This window comes from Podarcis raffonei, chromosome 11 (genome assembly GCF_027172205.1).
Source record: "Podarcis raffonei isolate rPodRaf1 chromosome 11, rPodRaf1.pri, whole genome shotgun sequence".
Taxonomy (NCBI): Eukaryota; Metazoa; Chordata; class Lepidosauria; order Squamata; family Lacertidae; genus Podarcis; species Podarcis raffonei.
This window is the reverse complement of record NC_070612.1, coordinates 49,806,018-49,824,589: the sequence shown is the minus strand read 5'-3', so window position 1 is coordinate 49,824,589 and position 18,572 is coordinate 49,806,018. Positions and strand designations below refer to the sequence as shown.

The following is an 18,572-nucleotide window of genomic DNA, read 5'->3' as shown; positions in this document are numbered from 1 at the left end:
GTAGAAGCCCATCTTCCTTGCAAGTGTGATTCCCTTTGCATGCTTCTTCCCAAAAATGTATGTTCCTAAGTTTAAAGAAATCTGATGATCTTGAATGAGATTCTGCATGTTGGCTTGTGGCCTTCCCTGATGTGTATGGTTCTGCTGCTGGCCTCTGATGCTGGCTTGAGTTTTGTTTTCATGTGGCTTTTAGAAGAGTTTAGATCGTGAGCTGCCTTGTAACCAAAAGGGAGGATAAACTTATTTGATGACCCTCCCCAATCTATGAGGTCATACAGAGAGGCCTTCCTACATGTCCTGCTTGTAACTGAGGTACATCTGGTAGGAAAGCTTCTGAGATGTGGAACCTCCTTGCCTTGGGAGATCTATCTAGCCCTAGCTATGTTAGGTTTTAGCTGCCTGTTGAAGACCTGTTTATTTAGACAGGCATTTAGTCTTAGCTGTTTACATTCTATATTATTGGATTTAGGTATTACTGGATTGTTTGCATTGTACTGGAATTTTTTTTTAAAAGATATTTATTAAAGTTTCCAATTTTTTATACAAACAAAAAGATTTAAAAAAAACCATATAGTTCAAAAAACATACTTTTCAATAACAAATTTCTCTGACCTCCTCATACCTCCCCTTCTTGTATTCCATTTCAGGTTATTTGTTCAGCAAATCCTTATCTTAAAGCATTACAGCTTATAATATCCCCTTATTTTCTATCCAAGCCCTTTTTTTCATCCATATTCCTTTATATCCTTACAGCTAGAAACCACTCAATTTCAATCCAACATCATTCAACATTCCTTAAGTTTGCAATATTTCTGTAAATAGTCCTTAAATTTTTTCCAGTCTTCTTCTGCCGACTCTTCTTCCGTGACCAGGGAGAAGAGTCTACTGGAATTTTTTAGATGGATTGTTTTTTGATTAGCTTTCTTGAGCACTTCATTCTGGAGAGGCAGGAGACAAGTGGTGTGTGAGAACGGAAGAAAGAGAGAGAGAACACAGACACATACACACAGAATTGTAGAATTGGAAGAGACCCCAGGGGTCACCTAGTCTAGATTACAACTAGATCAAATGTGACAGATGGCCATCCAACCTCTGCTTAAAAACCTCCAAGGAAGGAGAGACATGCCTCTTTTTTTTTAGCCACAAGATAACTAGAGGAGGAGAAAGTTACATTGACAGATATCACTTTATCTGCTGAGAAGCATGTTGCTTTGCAGTGGAAGCTTTGCTTAGTTTCAGTGGCTGCTTCTGATGTGGTATGGCAGAGCTGCTCTTCAATACAAAAAGCAAAAAGCCCGACTACGCATGTAGCTATAAACAGTAAAGTGGGCTTTAAAGTTGAAAGGTTTAAAGCAGCCTTTCTCAACCTGTGGGTCCCCAGATGTTGTTGAACTACAACTCCCATCACCTCTAGCTAGAAAGGCCAGAGCTCAGGGATGATGGGAGTTCTAGTCCAACAACATCTGGGGACCCACAGGTTGAGAACTGCTGGTTTAAAGTATGCTTTAAACCAAACATTTGGTTTCCTCTCTTGTACCTGTCTAGGGGAGAGGACAAACTGGAAGAGATGACCGTTTGACATATCTGTAGTAATTAGGTAAAGGTAAAGGTACCCCTGCCCGTACGGGCCAGTCTTGACAGACTCTAGGGTTGTGCGCCCATCTCACTTAAGAGGCCGGGGGCCAGCGCTGTCCGAAGACACTTCCGGGTCACGTGGCCAGCGTGACAAAGCTGCATCTGGCGAGCCAGCGCAGCACACGGAAACGCCGTTTACCTTCCCGCCAGTAAGCGGTACCTATTTATCTACTTGCACCCGGGGGTGCTTTCGAACTGCTAGGTTGGCAGGCGCTGGGACCGAGCAGCGGGAGCACACTCCGCCACGGGGATTCGAACCGCCGACCTTTCGATTGGCAAGCCCTAGGCGCTGAGGCTTTTACCCACAGCGCCACCCGCGTCCCATCTGTAGTAATTAGTACACATTTATAATCAACTTAGAAACAGATGAGAAGCAATTCCAGTGGAGACTACCCTGATGTGAAACATCGCTCTGGGAACACATCTGGTTAGACATTGTAAGATTATAGAAACACTCAATTTGGGATGAAAACAACAGATGTTAGTCCTGCTTTATCTACAGTAAAAGGGCACTCTAAATATGTATTAACTGGACTCGAGCTTTACTTCCTTACAAGTCCATCTTATGCCACTAGGATTGTGATATTTCTGCTCATATGACTGGCTAGAACCACTCATTCTAATAGCAGACTCAGGTGGTGAGTGCTGACAAGAATGTAGGCAAAATGAAGCCACTGAGAACAAGAAGCGGAGGTATCAGCATATGTTAGGGAAACACTGATGTTAACAAATATTTTAAAAAGCAACTAACAGCCTAGTGCAGAAGAAACATGTTCAGTAGCCATGGAATTTTGAGTTCTCATGAGCACATGCTGGCATCCAGACAGAGGTGGGAAATACTCATGTCTGAAACCTATGTTTCTATATCCCTGGAAAGAACTCGAGTTGATTCTGGTGAAGTGGGGTTTGCTGGACCATAGAATGGCATAGTGGGAACCACAATATTCATGGAAGTGGGCAGAACAATGTCATAGCTGACAGACTCTGTCGGTGTCTCCCACCTGTAAATGGTCACAATAATATTTTGATTTCATCTTAGTATTCTGCTGAACCAAAAGACCTACAAGCCCTTTTTCATATGAAAAACGAAGTGAGGCATGAAAAATATAATAAGAGCTATTTACAGAGATGGAAACCAATGTGGCTTCTAACCTGTGGCCCTATGAAACCACTGAAATCAACTTGATACATGCTTTCATTTGGCTAGTTCAGAACCTCACTGTGTAAGACTGTGATGTGTCCAACCAAATTTCAGGCCTAATTTATGTACATATGTAAATATCAATAGCTTCTCTAGCTTCAGTTGCTGATCTAGCAAAGCTCCATTCATATTTCACTTCCTGATTTCTTTTCCATAGAACAGTTTAACATAATGCAAGTTGCTGTCTTTCCCTCCTTCCTTGTTTTTTTTTACCATAAATTGAACTAAAGCTGATAATGATTAATAAAGTTCCTTAAATACTAAAATGTTTTCACTGCAGGGAGAGAGGGAAACTTAGCCTATTTTTGTTTCCTGCTAGTAGAGCAATTAATTATTTAATAATTTAATATCTGCAACACATTTAGCTGTGAAACATTCTCTTGTGAAGGAGTCAAACAGAGACACTCTTTGTAGAAGTAGTGGCCACCAGAGAATTCATATATTGCTGTTTGCACATTAATTTGCTACTTACAACATCTGTAAATTGTTAATATTAGCTACTGCTCTGCTGACACAGTTGGCTGCATTTGAATAAGCAACATTGGCAGATAAAAGGTCTACTTATACTGAATGCCTCCATGCATTGAGTGCACATTGAAGCAGAAGGCTAAAGGTCAAACCCTGTACCTTACAGCTAAGAACTGAAAGAGGCTATTGGGAATACTGACGTGGTTACTAATACCACGTGTCTGGTGGGACTTAACTTTGGGCGAATAATTGCAGTGCTGAAATCTGCCCTCCAATGTCTCAAAAGTTTTCTCTCCTTCATTTTTTTTTTGCCTTATTCTCAGAGCACTTTAGAATTTCAGGGGATGGTGTTTCCCCCCTGTTTTTGAGCTTACCTTATTGTTTCAAGGTGGCCAAGGGTGGTATATGCATTTTGCCTTCCAGTAAATATTTCTCCTGCATTCTGTTGCCTTCCTGCCACTCCATGCTTCCAAAATTGAAAAAGCCCCATGGGATGAGTTCCCTTATGACGTCTTGCCCTGGGCTTTAAAACACAGGAACCCCAGGAACTCCATAGTGCAGACTATTAGTGACATGATTTGTTGAATCAAAGAAAGGGCACTCATAAAGTACCTGTTATGTATTGAAGTTCTCACCCTGGCCACCAGGAGTATCTTGTATATAGTTTTCACTCAGGTCCACGTCTGTTACTTTAGGCAGGAAACCCTGGGTTATTGTTGCTACAATGTTGAATGAATGAATGAATGAATTTATTAATACAGTCACAGACCAGCGTCAACACACACAATATCACAGATCATAAAAAATATATATCAGAAATACAAAAGACAATATGAATATAACAAGGATTTAAATATAAAAATTAAAATTAATTATTAGCGTGCCCCCTGTAATTAACATTTAGGGGTTTAGTCACTATGGAATACCACTTGCTTCCTGCGATTGATTGCAGACGCACAGAATTTAGCTACATTTAATGTAGTCTTGGGATTCTTGTCCTCTAGCAGTAGTTTTAAACTATGGTGTTCCAATTCTTTCCTGGACTTTTGCAAAACAGGTGTAATAAAAGTCAAACGTATATCCTCATAAAAACGACAACGTAATAGTACATGTGAAGCAGTTTCAACTTCCAACGAGCCACAAGGGCAGACCCGTGCTGTGTATGGTTTACCCTCAAATCTGCTCTGAAGTAAGGCAGAAGGGAGAACGTTGAATCTGGCGAGGGTAAAAGACCGTCTGTATTTGGGTACCTGAAGACCTGACAGATAGTTAGCTGGAGAGAAACCTCTCCCATGGTCCCTTATTGCTGGATGTCTAATCATTTTGCTCATGTGGCATTGTAATTCTACGTCCCAGATACGCTGGCGAATTGTAGTCCTAGCTTTCTCGAAGCCTGTCGCTATCAGGGTCTGCTGTGGGATCCCCAAGCCTTTAAGCTTTTCCAGCAGTGTAGCTTTCCATTTGGATTGGTAGGTATCTAGTAAGGTTAAAGGTGCCAGCCCAACCGGGAAGAAAATAAGCTTTAGCCAATAATGGATCTTCAATATCCATATCCCAGTACTGATAGGAATTTGCCCAACCTCCAAACGGACCGCTATGTTGGATACGCAAGAGGGGATCCCCAGCAGGCAGCGGAAAAACTTAGTTTGGAATGCCTCTAAGAGAGTAAGGTTTTTAAAGCTGCAGATCTGGGATCCATATAACAATTGTGATAGTATTTTGGCAGCAAAGACCTGGGAGGCTGCCGGTATGTGTTGGCCCCCTTTCCCATAGAAGAATCTTATTAACGCTTTGGTAGATCTTTCTGCATTTGCAATAGTATTATTAATCTGAAAGCGCCAGGAGCCCCTTTCCTGGAAGGTTACACCCAGTGTCAGGGGCTCAGGAGCAGAAGCACAGGGGAGAGAGGAAATGGAGAGCGAAGGGGAGGAATCCGAGGGCAGCGTAGGGGAGTATGACAGTGACCCGAGAGATTCCATGAGCTTCTCCAGCGAATCAGAAGATTCCCAGAAGGGGGCGCCGATGGTCAGGGCAAGGGGGGTCCCAGGGGGGACGCACCAGAAACAAGGGGCGAGCGGGGACTCCCAAAGCAGCAGCAGGGGATCAGGACCAGCTACCCCACCAGAGCGTAGTGGGGGGGAAGAGTCACATGTGTCAGGACCAGCGTCCCCTCCAGCGGGGAGAGAAGATGAGTCAGGGCTGACCAAGCCTCCATCGGAAAGTGGGGAAACGGAGGGGAGGTCAGTTCCAGCTAGCCTCCCCGAAGGGGGGAGCAGTGACAGCAGCAGTGCAACGGTGAGGAGGAAGGTCGCAGGTTGGGTGCGCGCGCCAAGTTCAAATGTACAGGCGCGCGGGACAGCAGGAAACCCGGATTGGGAACCAGGTCCTAAAGCCCGCCGGAGGGAGGGGGAAGATTCAGGGGACTCAGCGTCAGAAGAGTCTAGGAAGGGCGAGACCCCGACGGACAGGCGGAACCAGAGGAGGAAAGAGCAGAGGAAGAGGTGGAGCAAGGCTAGAGTCTTAAACTGGTGTCTGGGGGAAGGAGATTCAGACGGAGCTTCAGCGGCTGTGAAAGTGAAACTGAACTTCAATAAAGACTTTTATACTTAACAACGAAGCGGCGTTGGTCCTTTGTGAGCTGGGACCTCGGGCAGCTCTGACACCCAGGTATTTAAAGGTTGCTACCTGTTCTATTGAGCGATTGTCTATTCTCCATTTATGCCTCCTCCTTTTTTTAGAGAACACCATGACTTTGGATTTGTTGTAGTTAATTGTTAGTTGTTCGATGCTGCAATATTTGGTAAGAGATCTCAAAAGTTTTCTTAATCCAACACAAGAAAAAGACATTAAGACTGTGTCATCCGCATATAAAAGGACCGGGAGGGGCGTACCAGCCAATTTGGGGGGATGGGCATTTTCTTTCTCCATATTTCCTACTAGCGAGTTGATATAGAAGTTAAATAGAGTAGGCGCAAGGACACACCCTTGCCTGACCCCCTGGTGGATTTGGATTTCCTTGGATAGGTGGCCCTGTCGGTCACACCTTACCCGGATCCGTGTATTTTCATATAGACTGTGGATGAGATACAGTAGGCGTTTGTTTATATTTGCGGCGCTTAGCTTTCCCCAAAGCCTGTCCCTCGGTATTAAATCAAAAGCAGATTTGAGTGCAACACCGGGGAATGTGACAATTGGATAAAAGGAAATGAAGAATACTACTGTACGGAACTCCCTGGTGATTGGCTCCCCAAAGAGAAAGAGAAGAAAATGCGAAAGAGCCCAACAGGGAACAAGGAGGTATGCAACTATAAACAGAAACAAGAAAACCCGCAGAAGGGGCTTGGAAGTGACTTGAGAGCCTCAGATATTAGGACACCTGACTGAGGAGGATATACCGGTAATGACATAAGGACTGACATTATCCGGAACCAGGAAAAAGGACGTTGGATAAACCTAGAATGAGAAATGTCTTTTGTAATGAATTTATATTTATGGAATTAGTGTAACACTAATGAAATTTTAAGAGATGTTGGAAAGGAAGTGATTGACTTTAGCAGAAAGGTTAAAAGATAAAATTTATGAAATTAATGCAAAATGAAGTGGCTTGAGTAATAAGGTGAAATAAGAAACTGCAAGAATGGTTTGACCATAAATGGAAAGATGAAGTAATATTATATGGGGATGCATAATTAAGGGTAAGATAAGAGGGTTTGAATTTGCTGAATAAATTTTTAAATGGAATACAAAGAGGGAGGTGAGAGGAAGTCAGGAAAATAAGTAAAAGAAGGGTAGAAACTGAAAGGAGGGATTTTTAACTTTCTTTTTCTTTTTTCTTTTTGTTTTTGGTGTTGAATGTTTGGGTTTTGTACTTTTCTGGTGTTTTTTCTTATTATTCTGGTGTTTATTATTATTTTTCTTATTACACTGGTGTTTTTTCCTATGTTTATTTTTCTTTCTTTGTTGATTCTGTAACCTTTTTTCTTGTTAAAACCTAATAAAATATTATTTTTTTTAAAAATGAAATCTATAAAGGCCACGTATAGGGAACCTCCTTTTCTTGATGTATATTTCTCCACAAGATGTTGGAGAACAAGGCCCTGGTCTAAAGTTGACCGATTTGCCCTAAAACCAGCCTGCGCTTCTGAAAGAATGTGGTTCTTGTTCCAACCAGTTCACTAATTTGTCGCATAGGTGGGCAGCGTACAATTTGCTAATGATACTTAGGAGGCTGATTGGCCTGTAATTAGCCGGATCTGATCGGCTCCCTTTCTTGAATAAAGGGATGATGATTGCTAGTCCCCAGTCCTCAGGGAAAGTGGCCGATTGATCTATGCTGGTAAATAGGGCAGCTAGCACAGGGGCCCACCATTCAACATTAGCCTTAAGGAGTTCCGGTGTAATATTGTCTACAATGTTGACAGCCGGCTGCCTATAAAAGCAGGCCGGCTGAGCTGTTTGCTGTTCAGTTCCGCAAGGCCAGTAGCCCGTATTTAAAAGGCTATGTTCACTGGACAAACTGCACATGTAAAGTTGTATGGTGAATAGGGTCAATTAATATGCTTATGTGCCTTACTGAAACCAATAAGGCTATTGCTGTATGTAATGGAACCACTATGATTATAACTAATGCCTTATCTCGGTGGGGAGGGGTGTTATGTATTGAAGTTCTCACCCTGGCCACCAGGAGTATCTTGTATATAGTTTTCACTCAGGTCCACGTCAGTTACTTTAGGCGGGAAACCCTGGGTTGTTGTTGCTACAATGCTGACAGCCGGCTGCCTATAAAAGCAGGCCAGCTGAGCTGTTTGCTGTTCAGTTCTGTTCCAGCTTACAAATAAAGAACTGCTTTAGAGAAATCGCTGCATTGTCTGCTATGTCTACCCACTATTCAACAGTACCCTTTGGTCACCTCAGAAGTAACAGAATTCCTTCACCCTGCCCATGAGAATTTTACCAAAATATCCTCTCCCCCTTGATAATTTTTGAACACAATTTCTTTTCCTCATTAACTGATGAAGATTGGTTGAAAAAATCCACAGGAGAAGATTTTGGCAAAGAGGTATTACACATCCCCCCCCAGCACTTCCTCCTGCCCAACCCATTGTCATTTTGTAATTGTTGTCTTAAAGAGAAGCTTGCTCTAGTTCGTCTTATACTATATCACTGGCCAATTACCCTTCTAAGCCCCAGCTCTGTTAAATCACTGGCTGATCACCTGAAGTCTTCTTGCTGTTTTTTTCTTTCAAGCTAGCATACTGAAATATAATAGTGACATCAGAGGTGGTTTTAGGGTGGCACAACCAATGTGGCAGAACTGGGCACCGTACTGCAAGGGGAACCGCAACATTTCTATAGAACAGAGCACAAGAGGCAGGGGGTACCGAATTTGCGTTGCACAGGCCACCAATGAAATTTGAGAGCCCAAGGTCTGCCACTGCTCCCATTGGCTTTTCCAAAGGACTTTGGTGGGAGACTTCCTCTGTCCTTGCAGACCTTCTTAGCTTTGGCTTTCATTGATTTCAGCATTAAAGCATTGGGTCTTTCTTCTTCCTTCCTCACTTCCTAAGCCCCCTATGGACACTGGTTGTTTCCCCTGGCAACAACAGCTTTCCATTCCAAACTCTCAGACTTGTCTCTTTTTCTTCAACACACATCTTCACAGTCTTCCGAAGCCCCTTAAAAAATGCTGAGTCTGCCCTTTTATTCTCTCCAGTCAGACCCTCCAACCAGTCACCAGGTTCTCATTGGAATTCCAAAATTTCATTGGCCTATAACTACAGACCAATATATTTGAGTGGAATTTCTACTGAAATGTATGAAAGTTGAATTCTGTAGCCAAGTGTCACAACTGAAACCTTATGCGTTACATAATAATATTTTTGGCTCATCAGTTTATCTGCCTCCTGGCAAATTGCCAATGGTACCCCAATACAGTGTACAGTGGTACCTCTAGTTGCAGACACGATCCGTTCTGGGGTGCCGTTCGAACCCCAAAAATTCCGCAACTAGAGTGGCGATTCTGTGCAAGCGCGGAGCGTGATAGAGAGCTTCTGTGCATGTGTGAAGCATGCAGAATGCTTCTGCTCATGTGCAAAGTGCACGGCGAAACCCGGAAGTATACACTTCCGAGTTTGCTGCGTTCGCAAGCCAAAAAGATGCAACATGAACCTAACGCAACACGAGGTATGTCTGTATCTGCCGTCATTTAGGAATAAAAGTCGTCTCCCCCTTTCACACTATTAACTTGATAGTGTTTGAAACAGCACCATCTTGTTACATTTAGATTTCTCCCATAAAAATACAGTTTCTTACAGGGACCATCAACAGTCTGTGAACCTGTGGGTATAGGGTGATATATAAATTCAATAAATAATAATGATAACAGTCTGCAAAATTCTTAATGTGCCATTTAAACATGCTAAAATCTGTATATAAGTGTGGGATGTGTTGAGGATGTTTAATGTGCTGAATTAGCACTGCTGAGATGAGAAAGAAACGTAAGTGCCTGTGTCATGGGGTTCTGGGTGGAAAGATTGGTCACCATTGCACCTGCCATCCAGACAAAGGGCAAAAATCTGGCCTCTCTATTGAAGAATGTCTGCAGAGTCATTGAGCTTTTTCAGACAACAAAGTTCTAGACTACTTGAATGCATGTCATTTTTTATTAGAAAGAAAATTGATTGTTCTAATGTACCCTCATTATAAGTGCTGTTTGTCTTGAACAGCCTATATTGTAAACCAAAAACTTAAAAAAAGGCAGTTCTAGGAAGGAAATGCAGGAGTCCACATGGCTTTACATCATCTCTATTGTATGCATTATGGAGGCTGTTTATTTCTAAATAAACTCAGCATAGTTTCAGCAGCAAAGTATAAACACTTCTGCAAATGTAGTTACAACTGAAGTTTGGCAATCAATGGTTATAATAAACTATGTTTAGCTAGATGTCTACATTGTAAAGTCTTTCAAATTCTTATAGTTTGCAATCTATGTGTCTTCAGGTTTCTGGAACTAGAATTGTTTTTGTTCGTTGGTTGGTTTTAAATAGAATAATTCCTTGCAATGTGGAAATTTAATAGTGTAGAAGCAAAATGGGGCTATCTAAAATTAGATGGTAGCTTCTCCATACTCAGCAGATGCAGAAGTTACAGAAGTTCTGAAATAAAAATAAAATAAACTTTTAAAACACTCCAGAAATGGCTGCTTACCCAGTCATAAGGTGGGCAGCTGTTGTGCCCCATTGCAGACGACTCCCATCCCCCAGGGAGCCATGCTTGGGACAAATAGCCAACACTTTGGGGAATTCCCAGGCCCGCTTCTGGGGATTGGTGAGGCTTTCTCACCAGGTGATTGATTTGAATTCCAGCCAGTCTGGCCGGGCCGAGTGGGCGGGGTTTGGGAGGCCAGCAGCACTAGATCGCAGGGACCTTTGAGGTTTCAGGATTTGTGGAATACTGATGAGCATAGAGGTAGCTAATCCCATCGTCTGGAGATGGAGATTCCACATTATCATTGCCCTCAGCAAGAAAACACATTTGTGTACATTGTATTAGCATTCACATGAGGTTTATTTTCATTTTGGATATTGAAAACGCATATTTTATTTGCAGATGTTGATGAATGTCAGGCAATACCTGGAATCTGCCAAGGGGGAAATTGCATCAATACAGTTGGATCATATGAGTGCAAATGCCCTGCTGGTCACAAACAGAATGAAGCAACTCAGAAATGTGAAGGTAAGTGTAACAAACTGGAAAGAAACCTCATACATAGTGCTCACTGCCTGTTGTTTTATGATATATTGGACTGAGAGCATGGGGGGCATAGTTTGGGGTTTAGAGTCTGGACCCTAACAGAGGAATTCAGTCGGATGCTTGATAGGAACACCAATTTTCATTTTCTCCCATAAAACGCCTGCCACGTACACTTTGCACCCTATTTATTTTTGCTTCTTCCAGCTATTCCCTCTCCGTTTTTTGAAATTTGCCAAAACACTTCATCCTCCATTTCCTTCCTGCTTCAGTCTGTCAAGCAATCTCAGCATCATGGGACAGAGACTCTAAATCCCTTCTCTCGTTCTCTTGTATAAGCATTTCTGGAAATATTCCAAACCCTCCCTTAGGCTTAAGAACTCTTTTTTGACCTCTTCTACTATTAAATGAATTGTAAGACCTAAGAAGATCCATCGTGCTGACCATGAGAGAGTGAGGTAACGTAATCTGATTGCACAGGTGTTTGAGTGAGAGAGGAACAGTGGAAGAGAAAATCCATTTAATCATGAACAGATGAACCACATGTATGTTATGTGTAGATTAATTATGTTTTAACTTATTTGCGCATTTTGACTGAACTTTGACAGGAAAATCTGAGTTCTTGGGAACAGTGTTGGGGGCAAGGTAGCAAGAACAATCTTTTTTCTCGCCTGCAACATTCTTTAAAATTGTACTCCTTTACAATTCCTGCTAAATAACAGACATTGTAACTATGAATACAATTGATTAAGCTTTGAAGAAAAGCTAGCAAAACAGAGGATATAACTCCAGTTTTTAATGAAGGAAAACAAACATTTTGTTTAGGGAAGTTTTTAATGTCTGATGTTTTATCGTGGTTTTAATATTCTGTTGGGAGCCACCCAGAGTGGCTGGGGAAACCCAGCCAGATGGATGGGGTATAAATAAATAAATATATTATTATTATTATTATTATCACTGAGAAAATATTTGCTTGGAACTATATCATAAATAAATCAGTTTTGGAATAAATAATAAAGGTAATGTAACAATAAATAGAGAACTGTTGTATATTTTCACCATGAGAAATCCTTTATCTTCTCTTAGTGAAAATTTCGAAATGTACTGTTACTTGCGCAACAGCAACTGAAACAAATTAGGTGAAAACGGCTTTAGTTTCTAAATTTAGCTGTACATAGTACAGATATTGCGTACGCAAAGCAAGTGTGGGTATGTCCTTGGCTTTTGTTCTGTATTGTGGAATTCACAAGTTATTTGTTTTTGAAACATGTAACATGTAGGCAAGAAATGCTATTATTATTTCCTTCTACCCTTCCCCTCCTCCTCCCTTTCCTCAACTCTATCTTGCACACAGATCACACATCACTTTTCATGCATTCTCCCCTCACCTGTTGTGCATCCAGCTTTGGCCATACACACCATTTTCACCTTCTTCGACACGTTTTTCTACCTCCTGCTTTTCTCAACTCTTTTGTACACAGACCATCCCCATTTCTATGCTTCGTCCTCTCTCCTATTCTGCAGCCCTTTTCTGTACACACACCATGCTGAAAAAGTATTGCTGTGTCATTAGGATGAATAGACGCTTAAGAGTAAGCCTACCAGTTTGTTCAGTTAGCAAATGTTAAGATCAGGTGGTGGATGTTGTACGTATATGTTTAAAGATAAAGATTAAGGTAAAGGGACCCCTGACCATTAGGTCCAGTCACGGACGACTCTGGGGTTGCAGCGCTCATCTTGCTTTATTGGCCAAGGGAGCCGGTGTACAGCTTCCGGGTCATGTGGCCAGCATGACTAAGCTGCTTCTGGTGAACCAGAGCAGCGCAGGGAAATGCCATTTACTTTCCCGCTGAAGCGGTACCTATTTATCTACTTGCACTTTGACGTGCTTTCAAACTGCTAGGTTGGCAGGAGCAGGGACCGAGCAACGGGAGCTCACCCCGTCACGGGGATTTGAACCGCCGACCTTCTGATCGGCAAGTCCTAGGCTCTGTGGTTTAACCCACAGCGCCACCCACGTATATGGGTACTTGTGTGTTAATAAAATTGTAGAATCATAGAGTTGGAAAGGACCCCAAGGATCATGTAGTTAATCTCCAGCAATGCAGGAATCTCAACATACGGTTCCTCATCCAGTTTGAAACCATGCTGGACCCTGCTTAGCTTTGCAAAAGTTTTATTGCAGTTTTATTGCTGCAGCTCTAGGACTAATATATCTTCTAAATGACTACACTGAATCATTAAGATGTTGAAGACAACACATGGTACTTACCAGCAGTGAAATAAATTCTGTGAAGCTTCTATGGAACATTTGAGGGCTCTGTATCCTATATTTCTCTCACATGAAGCAGTGTAGGAATGGAAGTGGGGGAGTTTTAAACAGCAATTTCTCTCCCCCCCTTTCAGTCTTCCTCCCTTCTTGCTGTACTCAAACAATGAAAGAGTTTGTGTAAAGTGGGGTGGAGAGACACTTAGATGAAAAATGTGGTTTAAAACAATGGCAGAAGTTTAAGTAAAGCAGGGATGCAGTGACACTGAGGGGTTGTTGTTGTTGTCTAAAACAATTTTAGCAAAGAGAATAGCTGAGATGGATGAAACGCAGAAGCTAGCACTAAAAAGCTAACATAGCAGAGCCTTTCCAAACTCCCTACTTTCTATAGGCAAACTTTCTTTTAAAATTTTCCCCTCAGTATCACCCCTTCTTCACTCTACTCAGTGAACTCTACCACTTGTTTTAAAACCACCACTTTCCCCCTGTCATTTTTTCTCCACCTCAACTTTACTCAGACCTCTGCTCTCATTTAAAACGTCCATTTCCTCTTCATGCCCCCTTGCCACACTTCCTCTCTCAGTGAACCTCTATCCCTGCTTTACTCAAACTTCTGCCGTTGTTTGAATCAGCTACCTTTTTTGCTTCCAGTGTCTACCCTTCTCACTGTATTCAGACTTCTCCCACTTTCATTTCTCAGCTGCCTCAGGTGAGAGAGATAAAGAATGCAGAGCCCTCAAATATTCCATTGTATGGCGGTACTTTACTCAAACCTCTGCAATTATTTTAAACCAGCATTTCCTCTCGTTTTGCTTCCTCCCAGCTTTCTCAAACTTCCCTCCCTTCTGGCTCCCATGCCATGGCACTGCTGTTGTGAAAACTGCCTTCTATATTGCTTCCCCACCTCATCCTGACTTCATGCAAAACCAGCTGTAGTGGGGGCTGCATAATGACAGCCTTACATACATATATTAGGGTTGCCATATTTCAGGAAGTGAAAATCTAAACCCCAAAGTTGTTTATCTTTTGCCAAAGTTATTGAGCCCCTCCCCCCAAATCTCAAAAAAAGAAAGAATTTTTAAAGCTATTTTGGGGAAAATTTGCCAAAGAAGCAACACTGGCTGGCATATGCCCAGGGTTTCCCGGACGTTTTAAATAATTTTAGAAGATTCCGCCATTTTCGACATACAGTCCTAACATATATGACGTTTTACTGGAAGGGGTGTGGGTGGGTATAAACCTTCAGACAGGGCTGAAAGTGTAGCAGACATTACCTATTGCTGGCATGAAACAGTTAGAAAAACAAGCTATTGTATGTTTTAATGTAAAGAAATCTGAATGCCACAAACCATGAAAAGCTTAGTGACCTATATAAATATACTTTTAAAATAAATTTTATACTTGTAGCTTTACCAATAGAATGATTAATTATTTCTGAGTATTTAGAACTTAGTGAACTTATATATGTCAGGCAAGGCTAATTACTTTAAAACATTTTTGACATATGTGCTATTGGGGAATAGAGTACATGCTGAACTAATTCATGATAGCGTTCTACTCTGAATAAGTGAGTGGTCAAAAACAAATCAGAAAAACAACAAGCAAATGGCCTTATGGGTGGAAAAAATAGTTAAGTAATTCAGTAATCATCCATGAATCTCTACAGTCATTGGTCCTGGAAATGAACTGGCAGGCAATGCAACTGTTGGATCCGGGCTTCTTCCAGAGGGGCTTCTTATGGGATGGGGAAACCTCCTTAAAAACAAAGGGTTCTTTGTCTTTTCTGTTTTATTGTACACTCATAGCCTCATACCTGGAATTGCTTGGAAATTCAAGAAACCAAAATTGTTGTTGTTTAGTCGTTTAGTCGTGACCGACTCTTCGTGACCCCATGGACCAGAGCACGCCAGGCACTCCTGTCTTCCACTGCCTCCCGCAGTTTGGTCAAACACATGCTGGTAGCTTCGAGAACACTATCCAACCATCTCGTCCTCTGCCGTCCCCTTCTCCTTGGGCCCTCCATCTTTCCCAACATCAGGGTCTTTTCCAGGGAGTCTTCTCTTCTCATGAGGTAGCCAAAGTATTGGAGCCTCAGCTTCAGTATGTGTCCTTCCAGTTTGCACTCAGGGCTGATCTCCTTCAGAATGGCTAGGTTTGATCTTCTTGCAGTCCATGGGACTCTCAAGAGTCTCCTCCAGCACCATAATTCAAAAGCATCAATTCTTCTGCGATCAGCCTTCTTTATGGTCCAGCTCTCACTTCCATACGTCACTATTGGGAAAACCATAGCTTTAACTATACGGACCTTTGTTGGCAAGGTGATGTCTCTGCTTTTTAAGATGCTGTCTAGGTTTGTCGAAACCAAAATATCACTGTGCTTTTCAAATCAGTGGTTAAAATCAGTGTAGTTTTGAAAGGTGCAGTCCGCCATCTTGATTCAAAATGGCTTTCAGTTGGATCCAAACATAGATGAAAACCCCTTTCTTGGCTTCAAGAACTATTGTGCAGAATTTGGTCATGAGTATCTTGAGAGTTATCCAAATGCACAGAGAACAGCTTTCTAAAACGGATAGTAGATTTTTATTGATTTATTTAAACTACTTTGTGAAAGGGCGCCTGAAATTAATAAAAGATGCTTTAGGTTTTTGAAGGTAAACATTATTTTAGGGGTTAAGTTGAGCTCCTTCAGTGCAGGAAACGTTTCAAAATATGAGAGTATTGACAAAATTGGGCTTATTATAAGGCTCAAAGAGCAAGAGAGAGCATGAGAACTCAGTCAATAGAAGAATACTTGTTTTAATCTGGATTTTCTTTTAAGTGATCTCACCAGCAAGTATTTAGTTCACTCCCTTCCCCTCTCATATATGTAAAGCCAGATCAAACATTGCAAAGGGGCAAACGTGTTGCAGGCCTTACCTAGGCAAGATGCCAGTTTTTAACAGGAATGGTATGACTTTGACATTAACTATCCATTTTTACTTTTTTTTAAAAAAGAAAATAAACTAAGAGTCATGTAATTTCAGTTTCTTTTTTACCTTTTGGACTTGAAGAACCAGATGTGCTTTAGCATGCTTAAAAGAAACGTTTTTCCTGGCAGGAATGTGAAGAAGTATTCACATTACATTCTCAGTACTTTGCTGACCAAAATTGCTTAAATAACTTAAGAGCACAAAACCGACTGTAACTCAGTAGAACTTGTATTCTGGTCTCATGGATCCACAGGTTAATTAAATTTTTATACTCTTTACAAGATTTTCTTTTTATTTCTGAAGGATTTTAGTTTAGTGTAGTAGTAGTAGTCTAGTATTAAGGGAAAACTATAAAGGCTTAGTGATTTTCTCAGTGTTCCTGGAAATACACATTTAATCCTTAATTCTGTCGGTATCATGTTTTTCTTTTTTAGAAAACCCAGCACAAATAAAAATATTTTTTTGTTCATGGTACTTTACATTTTAAAAGCATTTGTTAAGTTTATATACATAATAAAAAATATTATAATGCTTCTGAAAATCACTTGTCTTTGGCCCTCATTAGACGTTTCCCCCCTCATTAGACTTTTTTTGGGAGACAGGGAAAAGTCCCTAGGCTTATCCACTCCCTACCCAACCCTTCACTAGTTTACTTTCCTCTATATTTTCTCTTTATCCACAGTTTGTTAAATTAGATTAATTTATATTGGTACGTGTTGCTTCTTGCTTATTCGCCTAAGTAAGCAAGACAGTACTGGGATTTTTAAACTACTAGCAACAAAAGATGCAATAGCCACTTGGATGCACAAACACTCCCAGATTAAGTATTCCTATAAGTTAACAGGTTCATGGATTTGTGTGAACAGACACAGAAACAGCTCATTAACAAATGGTAAGTACATTTTATATATTTAAAATGCTTCTAATACAGCAAATGATGAAAAGGGAACGTGCAACTATTCAGAAATGTCTTCAAGCTTTTTCCTGGCAAGGTTAGTTCCCAATTATTATATCCTGTTCATTGAAGTCATTTTGGTAAAGGAGATGACCTCTAGCTGACAAGCAGGGAAGTTGTTTTGCTTGGCAGGCAGGCAGGCAGGCAGGCAGGCTGGCTTTTTAGTAAAATGTCCCACAGGTGGGAATTTGCTATCCATTTTATGGCCATGTCCAGTCCTGTCCTGGGTGTAATGCTTAAAATATAACTTCTTCTCTCTCTCGCCTTGCACAACGCTTAACAACATTTTCACCCTCATTTTTCTTCTTCTTTCATTTAAGAGGTACAGTGAACGCTCAGGTTATGAACGTGATCCATGCGGGATGCACGTTCACAACCCGTAGCGTTCGCAACTTGCGTCTGAGCACGCTCGGGTTGCAATTCAGCGTTTCTGCGTATGCGCAACCGCCGAAACCTGGAAGTAACCCATTCCGGTATTTCCAAGTTTTGGCGGTCCGCAACCCGAAAAAACACAACCTGAAGCATCTGTAACCCGAGGTATGACTGTATTTGTGTTTAATTGGATGTTTGTCTTTACTGTTTGACAGAACTGGCTTAAAACAGTGCTGGCTCGGTCCTTGATTTTAAAGGACTCGGGAGATTTTATGGTGATGATGGCTAAACATTCTTTCACCTCCTAAGGGCCAAGTCATGTGCAGCAGACGGGCTTAATACTCATCCACTATGTGTTCCAAGAGAACTCTGCAACATTTGAAGGAGAGATGCGTGGTTTGTAAACGAACTGTGCACACTCTCCAAGAAACAAAATCTTGGAGTTGTGCACAGAGTCCCAGTGGTAGAGCTTTTACGTGCAGAAGGTCTAAGATCTAATCTCCAGGACGGGTGGTAAAGACTCCTTCTTGAATCTCTGGAGAATTGGTGGCATTCAATGTAGACAACATTGAGCCAAATGAACAAACGGCCTAAGTATAAGGCAGGTTCCTGTGTTCCTAAACTTGCTTTTTAAAATTAGTTTTTATTTAAGATTTTCTAGTGTCACGGAGCAAACAAATAAACAAGGAAGAGTACTGTATTTTACCGTGTATTGGACAAGGTTTTTTGACTCAAAAATCACATAAAAAAACTGGGGTCTTCCAATACACAGATAGTGGCACGGCGGGGGTAGGGAGGGGAGAAGCGCCCTGCCGCCAGCCAGCTCTTTGATGGGAGCGCAAATCCACCTGATGCCGCTGCGCACGGGAAGCACTCCCTGGATCATTTCCCGTGCGCGACAGCATCCGGGGAGGTTGCATTCCTGCAAACTGAATGGATGGAGGAATCGCAAAT

The 18,572-nt window shown here is 41.6% G+C and overlaps 1 protein-coding gene across 1 annotated transcript in view; it reads left to right on the top strand.

Annotated features, from left to right (window-relative positions):
* Positions 1-18,572, top strand: part of FBN2 (fibrillin 2) — a 150,410-nt gene that overhangs the window by 33,300 nt on the left and 98,538 nt on the right. The window contains exon 7 of the mRNA XM_053409269.1: positions 10,913-11,038. Coding sequence (XP_053265244.1) covers positions 10,913-11,038 — 126 coding nt within the window. The remainder of the gene's footprint in view (positions 1-10,912; positions 11,039-18,572) is intronic.